This window comes from Dermochelys coriacea, chromosome 6 (assembly GCF_009764565.3).
Source record: "Dermochelys coriacea isolate rDerCor1 chromosome 6, rDerCor1.pri.v4, whole genome shotgun sequence".
NCBI lineage: Eukaryota > Metazoa > Chordata > Testudines > Dermochelyidae > Dermochelys > Dermochelys coriacea.
In genome coordinates this window covers 66578024-66603606 of record NC_050073.1, presented here as the reverse complement: position 1 = coordinate 66603606, position 25583 = coordinate 66578024, and the positions used below count along the sequence as shown (strand labels likewise).

Here is a 25583-nt window from a genome sequence, read left to right as displayed (position 1 = left end):
GGATGATGGAAAAGCCCACCAAGAGCTTTTGAACAGGGTGGCTTCAAACCTCAGGCTGGAAGCCGAGGTGCTGGCGGAGCGCTTGGACTCCCTGTTCGATGTGCTGAGTGCAGCAGCCCCCTCAAAGGTGGCATTACCAGTACACAAGGGAGTTGTGAAACTGATCAAAGCCCTTTTGGCAAACCCACTCCTCCATGCCCCCCCATCTCTAACTGGGTGGAGCGGAAGTACTATGTCCCCGCTTAGGGGTTTGAATATCTGTACACACACCCCACCCCAAGCTCACTGGAATTGTCAGCAGCCTATAAGCGCGATAGACAAGGCCAACTGGGATCGACCCCTAAGAATAAGGAGGTGAAGAGGCTCAATCGTTTCAGTAGAAAGATTTATTCTACAACCAGCCTTCAGCTAAGCATGGCTAACCATCAGGCCCTACTTGGCCACTTTGATTTATAACATTGGGCAATCCATGGCCAAGTTCCCAGAGTCGCTGCCTGAGGAGCCCAGGAAGGAATTCCTGGCTATTCTGGAGGAGGGCAGAGCAGTAGTCAGGGCAGGCAAGCAGCCTCAGATGCAGTGGACTCAGGCCATTTCAATGAGGCAGGCATCCTGGTTGCAGTCGTCGGGTTTGTCAGCAGAGGTTCAGCAACTCATCCAGGACCTTCCCTTTGATGGCTTGGCGTTGTTCGCAGAACAGAAAGCAAGTTGAATGGCCTAAAAGACTAGGGCCACCTTGCGCTCACGGTACCTGTACACCAAGTTGCCCACGAGGAAGCAGTTCAAGCCGCAACAGTCCCACAAGTTCGGGGGCTCTTCCTGTTCAGAGCCCTTCCATAAAAAGGGCAGGGGCTACAAGAGCCGGCAAGGCCATTAGCTGGCCTCCTTAGCTCACTGGAGCTCTATCTGCACCCAATTGGGTAATAAGAAGGCATTTTGAGGGTGCGCTCAAGGGTGACCTTCTAGCTTGTGTCCCGGATCCAGGATCCCTCTTTCTTTTTTACAACCGCCTGTCTCTCTTCCTCCCTGCCTGGAACTCTATAACATTGGACCAGTGGGTCCTCAGTACAGTAGCAGGGGGGTATACCCTTCATTTTATTTCTATCCCCCTCTTCAGGGACTCTTCTCACAGGCATCTACTCGCTCAGGAGGTGCAGGGCCTTCTGCAGGTGGGAGCGGTAGAAGATGTTCCTCTGCACTTAAGGGGAAAAGGGTTTTATTCCCACAATCTTTTTTTTTTTTTTTTTTAATCCCAAAGGGGGTCTATGCCCCATCCTCTACCTGCAGGGCCTCAATAAGTATCTCAAGAAATTGAAGTTCCGCATGGTATCCCTGGCCTCCATCATTTCTTCCCTGGATCTGGGAGACTGGTACGTCGCCCTTGACCTGAAAGATGCCTACTCGCATGTCAATATTTCAGGGACACAGACAGTTCCTACATTTTGTAGTTGGGACCAGTCACTACCAATTTGTCATGCTCCCCTTTGGCCTAGCAAAGGCATCAAGGGTATTCACGAAGTGCAAGTCGGTGGTAGCGGCCTACCTCAGACGTCAAGGTATCCAGATCTACCAGTACCTCAACGACTGGCTCATCAAGGGCCGCTCCAGGTCCAGCATAATGTTGAGAAGTTGTGGGCCACTTGCCAAGCTTTAGGCCTGTTGATAAATGAACAATAATCAACATTAATCCCGATTCAAAGGATAGAATTTGTTGGAGTGATACTCTACTCTATCCAAACCAGAGCATTCCTGCCAGAGACCAGATTCAGGGCAATGGCAGATCTGATTGCCAGCATCATGGCCCATCTGCTCGCCACTGCCTGGGTCTGCCTCAGACTACTGGGGCGCATGGCAGCTTGCACATATGTTATTCGTCACGTAAGACTCAGGCTGCCTCCCCTCCAGATGTGGCTGGTGTCAGTCTACTCCCTGGCCAGATATCACCTGGACAAGATTGTCACAGTCCCACCACACATGTATTTACCTTCCTGCAGTAGTGGTCCGATCCAACTCTGGTAATGGAAGGTGTGCCATTTGCAAGCCCACAACCCACAGTCTCCCTGATTTCAGGTACGTCTGACCTCAGTTGGGGAGCGTATCTCTATGCACTGCAGACTCGGGGATTATGGTCTCGGGAGGATCTCATGTTACATTTAAATGCCAGAGAACTCAGAGCCATCCACGTGGCTTGTAGAGTCTTCCTTCCCCAGCTGTCTGCTCGGGTGGTGCAGGTGTTGACAGACAACACAGCCTCCATCATCTATGTCAACAGGCAGGGGGGAGCATATTCACTGGCTCTGTGTCAAGAAGCCCCCTGTCTATGGGACTTTTGTATTTAGCATGCAATCCACCTGGAAGCCTCGCTCCTCCCTGGCGTCCTGAACACGCTGGCGGATCATCTCAGCCTGAGTAGTCCCCTTCTTCTCTCACCCTGAGTAGTCCCTTCACTCGGAAGTAGTCAGGATGCTCTCCCAGAAGTGCGGAGCTCCCCGAGTGGACCTGTTTGCCACAAGACAGAACAGAATGTGTCATCAATTCTGCTCTCTGCAAGGCCTAGGCAGAGGCTAACTTTCTGATGCCTTTCTCCTGTTGTGGTCAGCTGACCTGATGTATGCCTTCCTGCCGATTCCACTCATGAGCAAGGTTCTCTTGAAGATCAAGAGGGACCAAGGCATAGATCATGGTTGTACCAGCATTGGTTCGGCATGCTCATGGACCTGGTCACTTTAAACCGCCCGGACCTGTCTCCCAGGATCACGGTCAATTCTTGCACTCGAATCTCGCCGCTCTTCACCTCACAGCTTGGCTGCTGTGTGGCTGAACCTAGAGGAACAAGCCTGCTCTAATCAGGTACAGCAGGCTCTCTTGGAGAGCAGAAAGCACTCCACCAGAGCAATTTACCTGGAAAAGAGGAAGCATTTCTCCTGCTGGGAGTCAGAATGGAATATCTTTCCTGACCCAGTCGTCCCTACAGGCCCATCTGGATTACCTGCTTCACTTGAAGCACCAGGGCCTCACCTTTTCCTCAATCAAGGTGCACTTGGCAGCCATATTGGCCTTCCATCCCTGTGTCCAGGGTAGATCTGTATTATCACATGAGATGATTATCAGGTTCTTAAAAGACTTTCCAGCCTGGTTCCCCTATGGGACTTTTTAACCTGGTCCTCTCCAGGTTCACAGGTCCACCCTTTGAATCTATGGCTTTTTGTTCCCCCTGCTCCTGTTGTGGAAGGTTGCATTCCTTGTCGGCATTACTTCAGCAAGTTGAGTCTCCGAGATTAAAGCCCTCACTTCGGAGCCCCCGTATACGGTATTCTACAAGGACAATGTTCAGCTGTGACCCTATCAGGCCTTCCTGCTGTAGGTGGTGTCGCACCTCCATGTCAGTCAGGATATCTTCCTCCCAGTGTTCTGTCCAAAGTCTCACACGACCAACAAGGAGAGATGCCTGCACACTCTAGATGTTGGGTGTGCCCTAGCTTTCTACTTGGAGTGCACCAAGCCCTTCCACAGATTGACTCAGCTCTTTACTGTGATCGCTGATAGGATGAAGGGCCTTCCGGTGTCCTCTCAGATGATTTCAGACTGGATTACCACCTGCATCTGCACTTGTTACAAGTTGGCACAGGCTGTGCCACCACCAATAGTGAAGGCTCACTCTACTAGAGCTCAAGTGTCTTCAGCTACCTTCCTGGTCATGGCCCTGTCCAGGACATCTGCAGGGCTGCAAGCTGGTCTTTGGTACACACGTTCACCACGTATTACGCCATTACCCAGTAGACCAGAGATGATGCTAGATTTGGCAGAGCTGTGTTGCAATTGACTGAACTCCTGCCCGCCTCCAGAGGTACTGCTTAGGAGTTGCCTAGAATGGAATGGACACGAGCAATCACTCAGAGAAGGAAAACCATTACTAACCTTTTTGTAACTGTTCTTTGAGATGTGTTGCTAATGTTCATTCCATGATCCACTCTCCTTCCCCTCTCTCGGAGTTCCAGCAAGAAGGAACTGAGGGAGGGAGAAGCTGGCGGCGCTCCTTATACCAGTGAACACATGCACCACTCCAGTGGGCACCAGAGCTGGTTCTCTATTAATACCACGGAGGGAAAAACTTTCAGCACCACTGCATGTGGTGAGCACATAAACCTACAATGGAAAGGACATGAGCAACACAACTCTGAGAACAATAGTTACAAAAGGTTAGTAACTCTTTTTTCTGCTGACCCTAGAGTCTGCTGCTGTGTTGGCAAGACAGCCCCCCTCAGAGCTTTCTGCTCAGATGGCAGGGAGCTGAGGCTGCTCTTCCTCTGAACCAGGCCACTTCCCCTCCCTCTAAAATAGGGCACAGTGGATTAAGGAACGGGAAGGATTTTGTCAGCCAAAGACCATCGTGGCAGATTCCTGCCTTCCACGGTAGCAGAGAGGGCTCCATTATGGGAGCCCAATTAATACTACCCCACAGGCAGGGTTCTGAGCAGAGGCTTCTGCCACCCCCAATAGAAAGCCCTCTCCCCAAATAGCTGGCTAGTATCCAGATTGATGTAATTCACCAAGGTGTTTGTGCTTGATCTTAAATGCAGTCAGGCAACTTGTGTTATCTGTAGAGTTGAGGGTAAGAATGCCAGTATTAACAACATAAATTCACACAATTACTAAATTTTAATAACTAGCTGGTCTGTTGTTTTTGTTGGGATTTTTTGCTCCTTACAATGTAGGAAGACTGAAACCTTGGGGTGACTCAAAAGAAAACACTGTCCTGAATAAATCTATGAATAGCAGCATCTCTTCACACACAAAAGATTACAAACAGCCACATCTCCAGACCAGGTCAGTACAAGGGTGTTTTAGGTGCCATTTTAACACTAGAACTCTGTAGGAGAGCACTAAAACTTAAATGTGTGACAAGTCAACACTTTTTTTTAAATAAATGCACTGTCCTTAACCATACTTAATGTAAGAGAAATTTTTCTATCTCTATCAAAATGTTTAGCATCAGGATGACCAAAGTATAGCTCACAGCTGCCTTCTCCCTAGGCTAAATGTGACTGCTGGAAAGTACAGGTCCCAGCATGGTAGGCCCCACCTTGATTTTAACAGGTTGATCAGCTCAAGATGTAGCCTTGTATAGTGTGACCAGTATGCTTTATGGGCTGTGCTTCTGCAAAAGAGTTCATAAGAGTCAGACTTTTAAGAATAGGTTAGACAAACACCTGTCAGGGATGGCCTCTGTTTACTTGGCCCTTCCTCAGTGGAGGGGGCTGGACTAGATGGCTCCTTGAGGTTCCTTCCAGCCATATATTTCTATATGTAATCTAATGAGTAAAAAATGGAGCAGTGGCCAGTGCAACTAAGCGAATCTGGGAGCCTCTAGTCTAGCTAACCTAAGCGATTCCTTCTAACTGCTTATGCATATAGTTATTTCTGTGCCTATGCAACTAATTGCTCACTTGCTCCAATTTAGTGTGATTTGTTTTCTTTTCACTTTCAGAGAAGGGAGGCGTGAGAAGCATGTGCAGGAGAGAAAGCAGAAAAAGGCTCAGCTGCTTGGAACCCGCAGAGGACTATCCATGGCTTAGGAGGAATTTAGTAACTTCTTAAGGTCTCACTGTAAATACTGTTCTCAGGAAAAATCTTTCCGACCTTTGTAAATATTTATGGTTATAATGTGTGCATTAAAAGATGAGTCGGGTCACCTGAGTTGACTGGATATTACTAGCCATGTAGGACAGGCTTTCTTAGTGCTGTTGAGCTTAACGTTGTTAGTGATTTTTACAAGTTCGATAAAATATCGATACTCTAAATCTTTTAATGTTTTAAGTAGAGCCCCAGAGTATCTCAAATCACATGGAGCTATTCATCCCATTAGGTTTTAGATTGTCCGGATATTCTTGATTGTAGATTTGCTGGATATTCTTGGTTGTAGATTTTGAACAAAAGCTTCCTCCTAAGTCAGCAGATTCCATAAAATTATTAGACTGAAGAGATATTAAGGGGGGGGGGCGGGGAAGAGGAAATGTTAAAGGAATAATCATGAAGCCTATTCACATTGAGTCACTTATCAATTGGGCATATTTCTCTAGATGCTAAATAACTTCAAATATATTCCATTATCAAGACATATTTAAGACACTGGGAGACTTCTCTGACAAGTAGGGTATATGTAGCAGCAATTGCTAGAGCAGTTTCCTATATTTAAGTCTTTTGTGAAGTACACGACAATCTCTAGGAGAGGGAAAACCATATTATAAGGGCTTTCTGGAGAACTAAAAGCCCTAAATAATGGTACCCTTTTTTAAAATGAAATAGGAAAAAAATAAGTAGAAGTTAACACAAACCTTGGTAGGAGGCTAATCAGATATGTGAAGAGCAGTTATTAGTTTTTTGTCCCTCTCCATGTTTATTACAGGATAAAATTTGGCATAATAGAACAATTGTTGTCTAGTCTGAAGTGTTTACAAGATACTCTATATTAGTAAACCAAGTTCTTTTGAGGTATGATGTATTTAGAGTAGATTTAGAAAGTAATGTAGCAGTAATATCAGCAATTTTCCAAAGATGATGATTAAAGAAAAATCATCTTGATTTTATCATTAAACATCATGGAATGGACTGGAAGCACAGGGGAAAGGAGTGGGGGGAGGAGGAGGCACTGCAGTTGCTATTTCATTACAACTCTTTGGACTTGGGAGCAAATATTTACAAAGTAATAGGTTCACTTTTGTGTTTAGGCTTAACCTTTCCTGTGATATTTGAAACATTAGATTCAGAAATAGTAAAGCTTTTTATATAAATTTTTAAACTGTTTAACTGGAGAAAATAAATGTTTTGGGTTTTTTTTGTATTTAATGCTGTTGCTTATGACTTAAATAATGAGGGTGGCTGTTAGTGTCTGTGTGCGACAGACAGACAGACACACTCAAAGTTTAACCGTATGCAATTGCCAGATGTGCTCATACATACAGGTCATATCCTCTCTTACACTAAAGAAAAGGAATGTATTACCATTTGCCAAGCTTCGTGGTCCACCTAATCACTTTTAGTAACGCAGTTCACTTGTTGAGATGTCCTAAATTAGAATTTTGAAACACTCTTACTGATAGTGATTAGCAGGGACAGAGGGATAACGTTACAGAATGTTACTTTGTTTTTGACAATATTGTGTATGGTCTTATCAGTTTACTGTCTGAGTCTGACATAAATGGGAGACACTTAAATAGGAAAATATGCCTCAAACTGGCAAGGAATATAAGCAGGTACAGCATCTGAACTGTTCTAACTCTCTAGACTTTAAGTTGAGCACTTTTTTTGAACACTCTTTTTTGATTGAAATCCTTTATTAAATATAAACCTTTCCTCAGGAATATGGAAGAACTGAAACCCAGCACTCCTTGTCCTAAAACAAATGTATGCAAAACCAAACCCTCTTCAGGAAAATCTCATCACCTCCACACCCTGCTGTGTGTTGTATAAATTAAGATGTGTAGGTCTTTACCAGCTTTTGAATACCCACTCTGGAGAATCCTGGTGTAACTCTTCATATACTTCCCCTCCTCTCAAAGGCTCTGAGTAATGAAATACTTTGTGTCAATATCCTCATCACTGACATCTACGCCCATTGAAATGTGATAGCTGACACCTCAAAGCAATTTTTTTTTCAGGTTCTCTCCATTCATTACACAGCTCACGTTTTTGAAGATTTGCTTTGTAACCATAACTAGATTTTTTTTTTTTTTTTTTTTTTTTAAAAAGGGGAAAGCTCAGACTGGATTCCTATCCACCCCCCCGTCTACTCCTCTGTGAGGCCCAGGGAAGGTTGCTCCTCAATTTATGGAACAGTCCTAGTTTCTGAGAGTCTTTTTCACAGCCCAAGGACTATGGTTTTCTGTGTGCAATAGTATTAAGCAGGGAAGGTTATTCTAATTCTAGAGGTGAGATGAAATACAAACCAGGAAATCTTACAGCATTGCAAGCCCCTATTATCTTATGAATTGTGCCTTGTCAGTTATGGGATAGAAACTGCCTCTAACGAGTAGGCATGTGTCTGAACAATATATTGAGACAGCAGTTTCTATCATAACTTTGCACTACTGGACCCTGATTCTCTTTGAAATGCTCTCATATGGTCTGTTTTCACAGTGGACTTCTGCAACTGGCTGTTGGAAACCACAAGAAACCTTTAATACCATATGTTCTGAAGCTGCAAGTCTGCTCAGTTTATTATGGAGTCCATCCCACTCACTTCATGCAGTTACTCTAATATTTATGTGAATTCCCACCCCCATCATGCATGAAGAAACTCAAGTTTAACATGATGTATAAATATTTAATAAAATGAGCTACTGAAGCAGGTTCCACAGGATTTCAGGCCCATCTAGACCTTAGGATTTCTTTCATATTTTTCATAGGCGAATTCTTCTGTATGAGCTCTGTCATTTAGCAATCCAATAAAGTCTATTTCCAGCTGGAAAGGGCCATCTGCCTTGTCTCCCAATGTGAATCCAACAGTACTAATCTGATAAAAGAAATTGGTTATTCATTTGGATATTGTTTCAAGTAATGGGGAGATTAAAGGTAGTAAAGCCTAGGAAACTTTTCCATGTTCTCCATACAGTGCATTGACCACACAAGCATATTCATGTTACAACAGGAATCTATTCAAATGTGCAACACTGCTACAGCAAAATTACTCCTGAAACACTTTGGATTAATACTACAGAATATGATTGAGTGATATAATGTGCCCTTGTGTATTTTCTAAAGTCTTTGAACTATGTTGAGCTATATGGAAAAAGGAGTGTCTTATTGATCCTGGAAAAGCCCTGGAATTTTTAACCCAGGAAATTCTTCAATACTGCAAATTTCTCTGATTCTGCCTTTAAGTATACTGCTAAATATGCAGACTTATTTATTCATGGCAAACTTCCCATTTGACATAATGACTATTTCCATGTAATTTAGGATTTCAAAACTTAAGTAGACTGCTAAAGATTCTCACAAAGAAAAATGTTAAGGATGGAAGCCATTGCGGAAGGGGGGGGGAATTTAAGGAGGAAATGTCAGGTATTACACACAAGAATTCCCATACTCAATCAAACCAAGGAAAGTGCATGAAATTTTGTAGTAGCCAATTATGGCTTATGTTACTCTGATAGTTTCTTTCTGGCCCTCATCAAACAGAGGGTGGCTAATGCCCTGAAATGTAAAGCCTCTCTTAAAAGATTTTGGGTTTGATTTTTATCTTCAATAATGTAACTCTGGATGTTCTCATTAACTATACAAAAGGTATAATACTTTTTTGAACCTTAAGCCTGTAGTCTCAATGATATCTTGTGGTAAGGAGTCTGACAGGGTAACATTGAGTATTCTGTTAGGTTTGTATTTAAGCTTTAATTTCATTGAATTTCCCCTGTTCTTGTATCTGATTTACCTACTCTATCAATTGCTCTTTTGTATACCTTTACCATGTCTCATCTACAGTTCCAATTTCTTCATTCTTACTACTGAAGTATTTTCGGGCTGTTAATCACTTTCATCACCCCTCTCTGAACCCCCTATGTATTTTTTTTTAACTGGGTACTTGCATTGAACCCAGTATTCCAGGTGAGTACATAACATTGATTTATGTAATGGATACTACATAAAATGACTCTCCTCCTTACATTGTTTGCTTACTTTTGACAAACTGTACATTGACCAGTCCTCAGTGATGACCAGCATTCTCCTGAGTTAACATAGAACTGAGTAAGGTGTACAAATAGCCCATTGCTTCCAATGTGTCTCACCTTGCATTTAACAGTGAATTTCATATGCTACAGTGTTACCCATTCACCTAGCTTTTGGTTTCTTCTGTCTTGACTATCCTAAAGAATTGTTAGCTACAAATTATCACCTCACTACTCACCATTTTGAGGTTGCTAATACATATTTAATACCTGTCCTAGTACACCCCACTTTGCCATAATTGACCATTTAGAGCTACTTTTCTTTGACTTTGTCTAAATGCAGGACTTTGCCTCCTCATCAGTAGTTTTTCAGGGTTCTCTGAAAGCCTCAAATTGTCAACTGATTCTTAGTAACCAAATCTCTTCAAATTTGTTTAGATCAGTGGTCTCCAAAATGGGGTGCGCAAGACGATTGATTTGGGGGACGCAGCAGGCGGAGCACCACCAGAGCAAAAGGGTGGCACAGCAGGAGGGGTGGTTCTGAGTCCTTCGGCCCATCGAACAGGGGCAGCCGCGCAGCCAGAAAGAAGCGGCACTTTCCCCTTCAAAGCCAGCCGAAAAGAAGCGGCACTTCTCTCCAGCCACTGGCTGCACGGCTACCCCTGCTCCTCCTGAGTCTTCCGGCCCATACTCGCAGGGCCGCATTCCAAAAGGAGCTTTAGAGCTGCAGATTGGGGCTTTGTTAGCCCAGGGTCCTGAAGCCCCTGCATTCTGGGTGGCCCTGCTGCTGGGGTGGGGGGGGACAGCTCCCAGAATTGTGGCCATGCGCGTGGTGCTGCGCAGAGCTACCCGCACACCCCCTGCACCAAACAGGAGCTGCCTCAGGTAAGTGCTCTGCACCCCCTGCCTGCCCCAGCCCTAAGCTGCCTCCCGCACCCCCACTCTGAGCGCCCTTCTGCACCCCCACCCTGAGCACCTGCTATATCAAAGTCTTAAACCAAGATTTTCAAAAATAAAGCATATTCAATCACATTGTTCACTAAGATTATTAATTTTTTAATGAGCAAAAAAGGTTTATACTGTTAAACAATATTTTTAATTTTATTTATTTCATCTCATTGTTTAATTTATTTTTTGTGTATTTTATAACTTACACAAATATATAGGGGGGTACGTGCTCAAAATTTTTACTGATAGGGGTGTGTGATCAAAAAAGTTTGGAGACCACTGGTTTAGATGAGTAATTAAATTTGGAAAATTAAGAGGGAAAGATAAAATTAATATCTGTGGAGAAAAAATACTGCAATTTCAAGTTCATATAGCTCTAGATACCTTGAAGAGTTTTAAATGGTCTTCACTTACACAGTTACTATCATTTAATGAGAATTTCAGTAGTATTATGTGCAGAAACAACTTACCTTATCTAACCAGAGTGGGTGCTGATCATCCTGGATTCTCCCCCGACTTGAGAGAAAAAACTTGGAGAATGGAATCTGACAATAAGGAATACAGCCTTTAGTTTTACATGTACACATACAATACTAGAAGAACTACTTTCCCTATAAGGCTTAATAACCTATTTTATGCTCTGCCTGGCTCCTGCAATAGTGCCAGTCATACACATGGAGTTAATACACAGAAGATGGACCAGATCAAACTTATTCTTTATTTCCCTCTGAAGCCAGCTCCAGCCCTATATTCTTCTGTGGTGACTGTTGCTGGTTGCCCTGTGGAACTCCATGACCTGACCATGTGACTAGACAGAATTATATAAGCTAGCTATTTTCTCAATAGAAAAAGAATAGCTGTTGGGGGAACTTCTGTCAGTATTGATAAGCCCAAGAACTAAGTATGCATAAATGCAGCAGTCTTTAAAGCAATACAGTACTGAAGAGGATTAATCTTCCTCAGTCCCAAGGAAATATTCAAAGTTACCTTAATTTCCTGCCAGTATGGACCCCCTCGGGTGAATATGAAGTAATTGTACAGGTCATCCTTTTGATGGGAGAAGTATGGGTTGGTATAGATGTTTATCATCCAGGGTCGACCATCACCACGAATGCGTAAATACAGACTATTGAAGTTTGACCAATCATAATACTTCTTTGTTTCAAACGCTCCCTAGAAGGTATAAATAAAGCATGTTATTGCAGCTCAATATTTCAATGAGAATTACTACTATGAAGACCACAGGTAACTACCACTTTGATCAATTTCCCCTTTCTGGACACTCTCCTTATCCAAGCTATCTACTGTGACCTACAGAAACTGGAGGATAAGAAAAGCTAGAGTGAGTGACTATCACTATGCTATCAGTCACATAGAATTTCGGTTATGTGTTAGAGGCCTCAAATGGGATTGAATGCTCTAAAGCAGTGGTTCCCAAACTTGTTCCACGGCTGGTGAAGGGAAAGCCCCTGGGATGCTGGGCCGGTTTGTTTACCTGCTGCGTCCAGCCAATCGTGGCTCCCAGTGGCCGTGGTTCACTGCTCCAGGCCAACGGGAGCTGCTGGAAGCGGTGGTCAGTACGTCTTTCAGTCCGTGCTGCTTCCAGCAGCTCCCATTGGCCTGGAGCAGCGAACTGCGGCCACTGGGAGCCGCGATTGGCCAAACCTGCAGACGCGGCAGGTAAACAAACCGGCCTGGCCCAGCAGGGGCTTTCCCTGCACAAGTGGTGGAACAAGTATGGGAACCACTGGTCTAAAGATTCATGCTTGCTGTTTCTTCAATCACAATAACAAGTGAGACTTCATTTCCAGCACCAGATTATCCGCTCAAAGGTAGCAGACCTAACATCTGTTTTTACTTCCACCCATAAAAAGGGGTACCATAGTACATCAGACCAATGCTCCATCTAGCCCAGCATGCTTCAGAGGAAGGTGCAAGAAACCTCACAGATGGCAGATGTGGGAGACCCTGCCCCCGATGAAAGTCTCATTCTAATCCCTAATAAAAATTGGCTTGAGCCTTGAAACTAGCTTTTATATATCTACCATCCTTTCCAAAATGTATTAGATGCTAACATGCTTGTTATCCATATAAATGTCCAATTCCTCTGACTCTTGCACACCTTCTCTATTTCATCACCTTTATTTTATAAGATGCAGCCCTGATCTTGCAACTTGTTCCACACAGGCAGACCCAAGCACCTACAAGGATCCCCACTGAGATTAATGACAGGTTTCAGAGTAGCAGCCGTGTTAGTTTGTATTCGCAAAAAGAAAAGCAGTACTTGTGGCACCTTAGAGACTAACAAATTTATTTGAGCATAAGCTTTTGTGAACTACAGCTCACTTCATCGAATGCATTCGGTGGAAAATACAGTGGGGAGATTTATATTCACACACAGAGAACATGAAACAATGGGTTTATCATACACACTGTAAGGAGAGTGATCACTTAAGATAAGCCATCACCAGCAGCAGGGGGGGGAAGGAGGAAAACCTTTCATGGTGACAAGCAAAGTAGGCTAATTCCAGCAGTTAACAAGAATATCTGAGGAACGGTGGGGTGGGGGGGGGGGAGAAATACCATGGGGAAATAGTTTTACTTTGTGTAATGACTCATCCATTCCCAGTCTCTATTCAAGCCTAAATTAATTGTATCCAGTTTGCAAATTAATTCCAATTCAGCAGTCTCTCGTTGGAGTCTGTTTTTGAAGCTTTTTTGTTGAAGGATAGCCACTCTTAGGTCTGTGATCGAGTGACCAGAGAGATTGAAGTGTTCTCTAACTGGTTTTTGAATGTTATAATTCTTGACGTCTGATTTGTGTCCATTCATTCTTTTACATAGAGACTGTCCAGTTTGGCCAATGTAAATGGCAGAGGGGCATTGCTGGCACATGATGGCATATATCACATTGGTAGATGTGCAGGTGAACAAGCCTCTGATAGTGTGGCTGATGTGATTAGGCCCTATGATGGTATCCCCTGAATAGATATGTGGACAGAGTTGGCAACGGGCTTTGTTGCAAGGATAGGTTCCTGGGTTAGTGGTTCTGTTGTGTGATGTGTGGTTGCTGGTGAGTATTTGCTTCAGATTGGGGGGCTGTCTGTAAGCAAGGACTGGCCTGTCTCCCAAGATCTGTGAGAGTGATGCGTCGTCCTTCAGGATAGGTTGTAGATCCTTGATGATGCGTTGGAGAGGTTTTAGTTGGGGGCTGAAGGTGATGGCTAGTGGCGTTCTGTTATTTTCTTTGTTGGGCCTGTCCTGTAGTAGGTGACTTCTGGGTACTCTTCTGGCTCTGTCAATCTGTTTCTTCACTTCAGCAGGTGGATATTGTAGTTGTAGGAATGCATGATAGAGATCTTGTAGGTGTTTGTCTCTGTCTGAGGGGTTGGAGCAAATGCGGTTGTATCGTAGAGCTTGGCTCTAGACAATGGATCGAGTGGTATGATCTGGATGAAAGCTAGAGACATGTAGGTAGGATAGCGGTCAGTAGGTTTCCGATATAGGGTGGTGTTTATGTGACCATCGCTTATTAGCACCGTAGTGTCCAGGAAGTGGATCTCTTGTGTGGACTGGTCCAGGCTGAGGTTGATGGTGGGATGGAAATTGTTGAAATCATGGTGGAATTCCTCAAGGGCTTCTTTTCCATGGGTCCAAATGATGAAGATGTCATCAATGTAGCGCAAGTAGAGTAGGGGCATTAGGGGACGAGAGCTGAGGAAGCGTTGTTCTAAGTCAACCATAAAAATGTTGGCATACTGTGGGGTCATGCGGGTACCCTTCGCAGTGCCGCTGATTTGAAGGTATACATTGTCCCCAAATGTGAAATAGTTATGGGTGAGGACAAAGTCACAAAGTTCAGCCACCAGGTTAGCCGTGACAGTATCGGGGATACTGTTCCTGACGGCTTGTAGTCCATCTTTGTGTGGAATGTTGGTGTAGAGGGCTTCTACATCCATAGTGGCTAGGATGGTGTTTTTAGGAAGATCACCAATGGACTGTAGTTTCCTCAGGAAATCGGTGGTGTCTCGAAGATAGCTGGGAGTGCTGGTAACGAAGGGCCTGAGGAGGGAGTCTACATAGCCAGACAATCCTGCTGTCAGGGTGCCAATGCCTGAGATGATGGGGCGTCCAGGATTTCCAGGTTTATGGATCTTGGGTAGCAGATAGAATACCCCAGGTCGGGGTTCTAGGGGTGTGTCTGTGCGGATTTGTTCTTGTGCTTTTTCAGGGAGTTTCTTGAGCAAATGCTGTAGTTTCTTTTGGTAACTCTCAGTGGGATCAGAGGGTAATGGCTTGTAGAAAGTGGTGTTGGAGAGCTGCCTAGTAGCCTCTTGTTCATATTCCGACCTATTCATGATGATGATAGCACCTCCTTTGTCAGCCTTTTTGATTATGATGTCAGAGTTGTTTCTGAGGCCGTGGATGGCACTGTGTTCTGCATGGCTGAGGTTATGGGGTAAGCGATGCTGCTTTTCCACAATTTCAGCTCGTGCACGTCGGCGGAAGCATTCTATGTAGAAATCCAGGCTGCTGTTTCGACCTTCAGGAGGAGTCCACGCAGAATCCTTCTTTTTGTAGTGTTGGCAGGAAGGTCTCTGTGGGTTAATATGTTGGTCAGAGGTGTGTTGGAAATATTCCTTGAGTCTGAGACGTCAAAAATAGGATTCTAGGTCACCACAGAACTGTATTATGTTCGTGGGGGTGGAGGGGTAAAAGGAGACGCCCCGAGATAGGACAGATTCTTCTGCTGGGCTAAGAGTATAGTTGGATAGATTAACAATATTGCTGGGTGGGTTACGGGAACCATTGTTGTGGCCCCTTGTGGCATATAGTAGTTTAGATAGCTTAGTGTCCTTTTTCTTTTGTAGAGAAGCAAAGTGTGTGTTGTAAATGGCTTATCTAGTTTTTGTAAAGTCCAGCCACAAGGAAGTTTGTGTGGAAGGTTGATTCTTTATGAGAGTATCCAGTTTTGAGAGCTCATTCTTAATCTTTCCCTGTCAGGAACAGTATCCCCGATACTGTCACGGCTAGCCTGGTGGCTGAACTTCGTGACTTTGTCCTCACCCATAACTATTTCACATTTGGGGACAATGTATACCTTCAAATCAGCGGCACTGCGATGGGTACCCGCATGGCCCCACAGTATGCCAACATTTTTATGGCTGACTTAGAACAACGCTTCCTCAGCTCTCGTCCCCTAATGCCCCTACTCTACTTGCGCTACATTGATGACATCTTCATCATCTGGACCCATGGAAAAGAAGCCCTTGAGGAATTCCACCATGATTTCAACAATTTCCATCCCACCATCAACCTCAGCCTGGACCAGTCCACACAAGAGATCCACTTCCTGGACACTACGGTGCTAATAAGCGATGGTCACATAAACACCACCCTATATCGGAAACCTACTGACCGCTATTCCTACCTACATGCCTCTAGCTTTCATCCAGATCATACCACTCGATCCATTGTCTAGAGCCAAGCTCTACGATATAATCGCATTTGCTCCAACCCCTCAGACAGAGACAAACACCTACAAGATCTCTATCATGCATTCCTACAACTACAATACCCACCTGCTGAAGTGAAGAAACAGATTGACAGAGCCAGAAGAGTACCCAGAAGTCACCTACTACAGGACAGGCCCAACAAAGAAAACAACAGAACGCCACTAGCCATCACCTTCAGCCCCCAACTAAAACCTCTCCAACGCATCATCAAGGATCTACAACCTATCCTGAAGGACGACCCGTCACTCTCACAGATCTTGGGAGACAGACCAGTCCTTGCTTACAGACAGCCCCCCAATCTGAAGCAAATACTCACCAGCAACCACACACCACACAACAGAACCACTAACCCAGGAACCTATCCTTGCAACAAAGCCCGTTGCCAACTCTGTCCACATATCTATTCAGGGGATACCATCATAGGGCCTAATCACATCAGCCACACTATCAGGGGCTTGTTCACCTGCGCACCTACCAATGTGATATATGCCATCATGTGCCAGCAATGCCCCTCTGCCATGTACATTGGCCAAACTGGACAGTCTCTACGTAAAAGAATGAATGGACACAAATCAGACGTCAAGAATTATAACATTCAAAAACCAGTTGGAGAACACTTCAATCTCTCTGGTCACTCGATCACAGACCTAAGAGTGGCTATCCTTCAACAAAAAAGCTTCAAAAACAGACTCCAACGAGAGACTGCTGAATTGGAATTAATTTGCAAACTGGATACAATTAACTTAGGCTTGAATAGAGACTGGGAATGGATGAGTCATTACACAAAGTAAAACTATTTCCCCATGGTATTTTCCCCCACCCCACCTCCAACTGTTCCTCTGATATTCTTGTTAACTGCTGGAATTAGCCTACCTTGTTTGTCACCATGCAAGGTTTTCCTCCTTTCCCCCCACTGCTGCTGGTGATGGCTTATCGTAAGTGATCACTCTCCTTACAGTGTGTATGATAAACCCATTGTTTCATGTTCTCTGTGTGTGTATATAAATCTCTCCTCTGTTTTTTCCCCCAAATGCATCCGATGAAGTGAGCTGAAGCTCACAAAAGCTTATGCTCTAATAAATGTTAGTCTCTAAGGTGCCACAAGTACTGCTTTTCTTACTGAGATTAATGAGACTCTGGGGGAACACATGTTAGTCACTAAACCAGTCATTTAAAACAAACCAATTCTGGGTACAAAACTTTGTTGCAGGAGATTTTTGGTTTGTGTGGAGACCATACACAAGGTTGTCTTTTGCTCAGTTATCAAGGTGCAGTAGGAAACCCACTTTATGCAGATAAAAAAAAAGTAATTTGTTTCTTTCCTGAAAAGGAAGATCTAGCCCTGAGATAAGGCTTCATTCAGCCTGCTCACAGCGCAGGACAGCAATAACATCACTGAATGGACTGATGCAGTAGTGTCTCATTCCTTCAGATGCTCTGATACATTTGCAACAAGTAAAAGACCACCTATTCTGGCTGGTTTGACGAGCAGTTATACAGCTGTAAAACACAGGACAATAGATTTTCCTGTTAAATTCTCAAGAGGTTCTGATCTTAGGTGAAAGGCTGCCTTTGTTTTAGTCAAATTGACACATTAAGTTGTTATAAATTTAAATTTCAGAACCCTAATTAGCTAACACCAGTAAAAAGCAATAGTACGAGCTTTGCTTTTTTTATTCAATGGACAGACTGTGAAATGTGTGGAATAGTGAAAGTTAATCTGTAAGCTCCCTGCACCATGCCAAGTAAACACATCAGTTATTCATATTCAGAAGAACAAGTACCCAAGGGGTAGAGGTTTCTCCAGTTGGGTGTGGCGTGAAGTCAATTTTGTGCAATAAAATTGAGATGCATAGTATGTAACTTCAGCCTGTTTCTCTTTTTCTTGCATCAGGGAGCATTTGTTTTCTTTCCTCATTTAAATTAAACATGACACAATAAGGTATTCTTCTAGAGAGAATTTCCACCCAAGTCTCTACTGCTCCAGTCCTGATTGCAGAGAAATGCTGACTGATTCAACACAATGTTAATAACTTAAGTCATTAAGTTATACTCACCTTTGGCAGCTTGGCTCTCATTGCGCAATATCCACTGTATCCTGTCTCCCCATCACGAGGTGCTTCAGTATTGAGGGTCCCATACAGCAGAGCAGTTTGATTATTTTTACCCAGTTTTAGGTAGGCTTCACTTTTCCCTCCGATCTCTACATCAGAAGAAATCACCCATTCATCTAAATCTTTCTGGCTGCGAAACTCCCAGACCACTCTAGTCTGTTCCAACAAGTACTCGTCTAAACGATAGCCCTCAGGGCCTTTCCAGTGATCCACCAACTCCTTTTTTAGGACACCAAAATGCTTCTTAATTCCATCCACTCCCTTCTCAAAGCTGAAATTCATCTTCCAAGGTGGAGTGTTATCAGGGGATGTCCCTGGTCTCCTATAGCTACTGTACAATTTTGAGATGCAATCAGTGAGGAGAGGTCCAAGCAAAGGATGCAAGGCATTTTGCCTATGGCACCTACTAGAAAGAGAGATACTGTCCAGCAATTTAAAAGATAGAGCCATAATGATAAACAAGGTTGAAGAATAATCAGAATTCCTTAAGATAACTATCAGGTTGGAAACAAATTCTTCAAAAAAACAAAACAAAACAAAAACCTAGATAGATCCTATTTTGGTTAATGTAGCTTGCCTCCACCTGTAATGAGAAGAAACAATTAGAGAAGCTATACCTGAAGCATTCTTGCAAGTTTAATTTAAAAGGGACACCAACTTGAAGTCCAGTCAGTTCAAAATATACGAGTTAAAAGTAGTTTCAAGTACTACACCTGCTGAGCCCTCTTGTGAATTTACAGTGACATTTTCCTAATTTTTAAATACTTTTTGCCTGCACTTGTTGTGTTGAAGACACCACAAACAGGAGAAACTGACTGACTTACACAAAGTACTGTAAAATGCATAAAGTAAATCAACTGAAAAATATTTTCCCATTTATTCTCTTTCCATTATAGTAAATTCAGGTGCTACTTGTAACAACAGTAGATACAACTTTTACAAAGAGATATAAAATTTTCAAGTTGATGGTGTACCTTTAAAGCAGCGGTTCTCAAACTTTTGTACTGGTGACCCCTGTGACACAGCAAGCCTCTGAGTGCGACTTTCTCGCCTTATAAATTAAAAGCATTTTTTTTATATTTAACACTATTATAAATGCTGGAGGCGAAGCGGGGTTTGGGGTGGAGGCTGACAGCTCATGACCCCCCCATGTAATAACCTCATGACCCCCTGAGGGGTCCCAACCCCCAGTTTGAGAACCCCTACTTTAAAGCATTGTGTGAACAAAATTTTGTGAACAATTTTGACCCAAACTAGTTATGGAATCATTATGTAGTTAACAGTGTTTTTAGGACAACTAAGTACAGATTAAATTACTAGGTTTCATGCAAAGGGAATTTCCACCTCACTTTTTTTTTTTAAACTTATATATGTTATTATCCATCTCAATGACTATTAATTTTCCAATTCATTACTGCATTTATTTTAGAGTTTATATCAAAGGCATACCATTAGAAACTCTCAGACTGAAAGATGCTCATGTCTGATAACCCATCCACATAATTTCTTATAAAATATTTTTAAAAATTGAAAAGTTTCTGTAGCCTGATGGAACTTAGTGTGCAGGGAATACTCTAAGCAAAAGAGAGAACTGAAGAAAGGAGAGGGAAAAGAAAAAAAAAAAAAGGCATGTTAGCTCAAAAAATACACATTTCATCTCTTTGTATAAATAGCTCCTAAATACCCTACCATAACTGTTAGAGGACTCCTGAATTCTAATTAACAAATCTGAACACAATTTCAAGATAACTATATGTCTGGGAATAATCACTACATATGTGCACCATATCCTGACAAAGTGAAAGAAGAACTGCAGATATATAATTGCATAGAAATATTCACAGCCTAGCTATTAACATGAAGACTGGGACTCAGACTCTAAGGTCTGTGGTACCCAGACCACCTGTTGAATTCTGTCACAGGACAGGAAAAGGTCACTTGACAAAGGTAGACCTTATAGTGCAATAGCTTAGCCCCTGCTTTACATCCCTTATTTAGGCACAAGTTAAAAGACAACCCTGAAGGAACTTTCATCTAAAGAAGTCATGGAACAAATGTTATGAAAGACCAGCTTCAGTCCGACATCACTTGTGATCTTTGTTCTAACAATATCATCCAATGTTGACCATTCCAGTAACTGAAGCAATCTGGTATTTAACGTGGGAAAAAACAGGAACTCCATACTAGGACAGCAATGGCCCATCTCGTCTTCTATCTCAGCAGTTCTCAAACTGTGGGTCGGGATCCCAAAGTGGGTCACAACCCCATTTTAATGGGATTGCCAGCATAGGCGCCGACTTCTGGTGCTGGTGGGTGCTCGACCTCACTCTGCCCCCGGCCCAGCCCTGACTCCACCCCTGTCCTGCCCCCTCTTGCCCTGTCCCACCCCCATTCCAACCCCTTCCCCAAAGTCCCCACCCCAACTCCGCCCCCTCCCTGCCCCTATTGGACTCCTTCCCCAAATCCCCACCCCAGCGCCGCCTCCTCCCCTGAGCGCACCACGTTCCCACTCCTCCTCCATCTTCACCAGAGCTTGTTACGCCACGAAACAGCTGTTTTGCAGTGGCAAATGCTGGGAGGTAGGCGGAGGAGCGAGGACGCTGCATGCTCAAGGGAGGAGGCAGAGGTGAGGTGAGGTGAGGTGAGAGGAGGTGGGGAGGGGAGCTTGGCTGCCGGTGGGTGTAGAGCACCCACTAATTTTTCTCCGTGGGTGCTCCAGCCCCAGAGCACCCACGGAGTCAACACCCACGGTCGCGAGAGCTGGCTTAGACTTGCTGGGGCCCGGGGCCAGACCTGAAGCCCAAGGGCTTCAGCCCTGGGCAGCAGGGCTCAGGTTACAGGCCCCCTGTTGGGGCTGAAGCCCTTGGGCTTCAGCTTTGGTCTCCCCACTTGGGGCAGTGGGACTTGGGCTTGGGCCTGGGCTTTCGCTTTGCCTCCTCTTCCCCACTCGGGGCGGTGGGGCTCAGGCTTTGGCTCAGGCTTCAGTTCCCCCTTCCTGGGGTTGTGTAGTAATTTTAGTTGTCAGAAGGGGGTTGCAGTGCAATGAAGTTTGAAAACCCCTGTGGTATCTTGTCTCCAACAGTATCAAATGCCAGATATGGAAAAACTGAAAAGTCCATAATTCATCTGCACAATATTCTTTCCTGCGGGGAACGTGGCAGAGTCAGTAAGAGGCATAGGCCTGGTCTACAAAGAATTTTACATCAGTATAGCTACATCTCTTAGGGTGTGAAAATCCACATCCCTGAGAAATTTAGCTAAATCCACTGTGTAGACAGCACTAAGTTGAAGGAATAATTCTTCCGTTGACCTAGGCTATGTCTACACTACCACTTATATTGGCATAACTGATGCCACTTATGTTTTTTCACACCTCTGAGCAACTTAAGTTACATCGACATAAGCACCAGCGTGGACAGCGCTATGTTGGCAGGAGAGCTTCTCCCACTGACATAGCTACTGCTGCTCATTGGGGGTGGTGTAATTATGTTGACTGGAGAGCTCTTTTCCATCATCATAGAGCAGCTGCACAAGAGATCTTACAGCTGTGCTGCTGTAAGTTCTCTAGTGTAGACATGGCCCTAGCTATTGCCTCTTGGGGAGGTAGATTATATAAGTCAATGGGAGCATCCCTCCCATTGGCATAGGCAGTGTCTACACTGAAGCACTACAGCAGCATAACTGTAGCATTTTAAGTGTAGATCAGTCCATAGGGAAGAGCACAGCAGTTGAACCATAATGCCATATGGACTGCTATGGTCCTTTCATCTGGCATTCAATTATGACCTTTCAGATGTAAATATGCAGAAAGTCTAAGCAGTCATACTGTACCTTCCCTCATTCTGCCTGTCATTATTAAGCATCACTCAACCACCTTGCATGCCTAACAGATCACATTTAGTCTAGCACCAATAGAAATGCCAGGAAGAGTTGAATTGGCTGGAGGATTTAAAATGGCAGATTGCATCCAAAAACATCCCCAAAAATGCTTTTAAAGCCTCCACCCCAAAGTAGTATGACAATCTTCCCCTTAGGAGAAGAAAGGATGTTCTCTGTATTCTTTTTAGACTGCTACCCTCCCCCTCACCCCCAACCCACCCACACACTTTTCCCTCTATTTCACAGCCCCATGTACTGGCTATTATAATTTCAGACAAGTAAAACTAGACTGGATTGGACTTGCTATAGAAATTGACCTGACCTTTTAAAATACACTATTTCCTCTGGGATTTTAAGAAAGGTGTTCAAGACAAATATTATCAAAGTGCCAATAATGCTCAACAGTTGTACTTGTTCTTTCCCCATGGAAATTCTTAATTCAAAAGTCCAACTTCCCTACTCCAGAGTTTCTTCTGAACGTTGACGTCCCATATAATTCAAAGTTAAAATCTTTTGTGGAACATCAGCAGGACTCTTATATCCAACCCTCTGCATTTGCTTATCCTCCAGTCCTTCTCATTTTCTTCCTCTCTTTTCCCCTTTTTCTTCTCCTTTCCTTGCAGTGTCAGAAGCAGTTACATAGGAGCAACTAACTTAAGCACAGAAGCACTTTACATGTAGTATTGACTGCATCAGGAAACTAGATCAGTTATAATTAGTTTGCCGTTTGCCTCTGCAGCCAGCTTCAACACTAGCACTGTGCTACTCTGAAGCAGCTGTTGCTAGTTGTCCTGTGGGAGTCTGCCACCTAACCAATGATACGTCCAGGCAGGCAGTAGCAGACCAAAGATTAGAGAGCATGACAGAAGAACATGTGTGTCAAAAAAAGAAGAAAGTGTTGCTTATCCAGCACATAACTGCTATGAGAGTGGAGAAATAGCCTGTAGCATTATTATTATTCTCATGTCCCATATTTGCTTCTTGACAGATCAAGGGATATGTGTTGTAGCCTAAAATAATTTTCAGGACAAGGAATTCCCACCCCATAAACACACACACTACTGTTCAATCAGAATGACTGGCAAGGAAAGGTTTTGCAGTTCCCTGCTAGCAAGGGATGAAGTAAAGATCCTCCCTAAAACAAAGTACAGTTACTAACTAAAAGAGAAGTGACAGTCCTAGGAATGTTATGCAGACCTCAGCCCTTCCGAAGTGCAATGAAGATTAATAGGCCAGGCTCAACGTAGATTTATTCTGGTCCCCCATAGGCTTTGGAGAGGGACGGATTGGCAAATTTACTGTTCATTCTGTAAATTACATTGCAGTTCTGATCTCCACTTTAAAAGCATGTAAACACTGATCTAAGAGACAGAGTGCTGATAAAACTTAACGGTTATAGAACTTCAATTTAGTCAGTTAAGTAGAAATTATTTGCATAAGTTTTTATAAGTAAAGTCAGATTTCAGCACATATATTAGTGGAGGGCTCTTTTACTCTTTTGCAAAGACATCCTTTTTCCAAAATGGAAATTTATCACAGATGTTAAAAGAACTCAAAAAGTGCCTCATGGGGAATTATTAGTTAAATTGGAGAAGATGGGGATCAATATGAACATCAAAAGGTGGATAAGGAATTGGTTAAAGGGGAGACTGCAACGGGTCCTACTGAAAGGCGAACTGTCAGGTTGGAGGGAGGTTACCAGTGGAGTTCCTCAGGGATCAGTTTTGGGACCAATTTTATTTAATCTTTTTATTACTGACCTTGGCACAAAAAGTGGGAGTGTGCTAATAAAGTTTGCAGATGATACAAAGCTGGGAGGTATTGCCAATTCGGAGAAGGATTGGGATATTATACAGGAGGATCTGGATGACCTTGTAAACTGGAGTAATAATAATAGGATGAAATTTAATAGTGAGAAGTGTAAGGTTATGCATTTAGGGATTAATAACAAGAATTTTAGTTATAAATTGGGGACGCATCAATTAGAAGTAACGGAAGAGGAGAAGGACCTTGGAGTATTGGTTGATCATAGGATGACTATGAGCTGCCAATGTGATATGGCTGTGAAAAAAGCTAATGCAGTTTTGGGATGCATCAGGAGAGGCATTTCCAGTAGGGATAAGGAGGTTTTAGTACCGTTATACAAGGCACTGGTGAGACCTCACCTAGAATACTGTGTGCAGTTCTGGTCTCCCATGTTTAAAAAGGATGAATTCAAACTGGAGCAGGTCTACTCCACCGAATGCATCCGATGAAGTGAGCTGTAGCTCACGAAAGCTTATGCTCAAATAAATGTGTTAGTCTCTAAGGTGCCACAAGTACTCCTTTTCTTTTTGCGAATACAGACTAACATGGCTGCTACTCTGAAACCTCTTCTCTGCAGGTAACCTTTAAAGTTTGCTTTGGCAGGCACCTCACTGCCAAGTCTCCAGGGGACCTCAGAGACCTTTGGAGAGCTGGGGTTCTACCGAATCTGCAACATTTTGTAGGAATGCAGCATTTTGTGAGTATAAACAAATGCACTCAGAGCTGAATAATTCCCATGCATTCACTCCCCCTTAACACACAAGCACTCCCACTATGCTCCCCTCTGTACTCATATGCATTTTAAGCTCTGCCCTAATTAACAGGTTGTTTTCTCTAATCCTCCTGATGTGTGAGGCCGTGGGGGACATGATAGATAGCACAAAGGAGCTCCGCCATTTACCTTTGAGGGGCCGACCCCACCTTTCCCAGACGTGATTACAGCGGCCCTGGACGCTACTCTACGGCTAGCTCGGCAGCATCATGTCACGACGCGGTGACTGTCACAAGGCGCCCGGTTGCAGCAGCCCGACCAGCCTCCCCAGACCAGCTCATTGGAAAACACCAGGCTGGGGGCGCTGATCGGTGCTGAGGAGAGACGGGCCGATGCCAGTCAGGAACCTCCTCCCCGCAGACCAGCCCCACTCCCGGGGATAGGTTGGCTACCCGCTGCTCCCAAGTGAGCCTGCCGTAGGACAGCCACGGCCCCCGTTCCAACGGCCTCACCTAACACCAGAGGCCGCAGGCTTCCCCCTTACCACAGGCCGCTCAGCCTCTAGCGACCAGGTCCGCCGCATTCAGCTCCCGTCAGGGGAACCCTGGCCGCGTCGCAAAGGTTCCGCACCCCCCTGAGGCGCTGCAACGCTTTGGCGGACCAGCTTCACTTGGGAGCGAGTCACTCGGAACCTCAGTGCTCACAGTTACACCCACCGCATTCCCCGCGCAGCCGGCATGCCATTGTCCGCAGCTGGGTCCCCGTGTGTGTGTGTGTTTCAGAGTAGCAGCCGTGTTAGTCTGTATTCCCAAAAAGAAAAGGAGTACTTGTGGCACCTTAGAGACTAACAAATTTATTTGAGCGTAAGCTTTCGTGATGCATCCGATGAAGCGAGCTGTAGCTCACGAAAGCTTTCATGCGCACGCATCCCTCCAGGATACAGATCCCT

At 44.2% G+C, this 25583-nt stretch overlaps 2 protein-coding genes across 9 annotated transcripts in view; one reads left to right on the top strand and one right to left on the bottom strand.

Annotated features, from left to right (window-relative positions):
* Positions 1-6840, top strand: part of NUSAP1 (nucleolar and spindle associated protein 1) — a 32847-nt gene extending 26007 nt beyond the window's left edge. Inside the window, 2 exon segments of the mRNA XM_038406523.2 lie at positions 4713-4824; positions 5486-6840. Coding sequence (XP_038262451.1) covers positions 4713-4824; positions 5486-5573 — 200 coding nt within the window. The 3' untranslated portion in view covers positions 5574-6840.
* On the bottom strand, positions 990-25338 carry NDUFAF1 (NADH:ubiquinone oxidoreductase complex assembly factor 1). Of its 8 annotated transcripts, none has more exons than XR_006282333.1 (6): positions 25147-25293; positions 18181-18820; positions 11595-11780; positions 11078-11152; positions 1982-3862; positions 990-1653 (listed from the first exon to the last, which is right to left on the bottom strand). XR_006282333.1 is itself a non-coding variant. In XM_043517514.1 (5 exons), exons 2-5 carry the CDS (start codon positions 18685-18687, stop codon positions 3791-3793), a joined length of 840 nt encoding a protein of 279 aa, XP_043373449.1. In that variant the 5' UTR covers positions 18688-18820; positions 25147-25293; the 3' UTR covers positions 990-3790. The 8 variants fall into 8 exon arrangements, 5 of the variants coding, with proteins under 5 accessions (XP_043373449.1, XP_038262455.1, XP_038262452.1 ...); XR_006282334.1 differs by having other exon boundaries at positions 2079-3862; XR_005293607.2 differs by having other exon boundaries at positions 24824-25199.
* Positions 25339-25583: the final 245 nt, after the last annotated feature.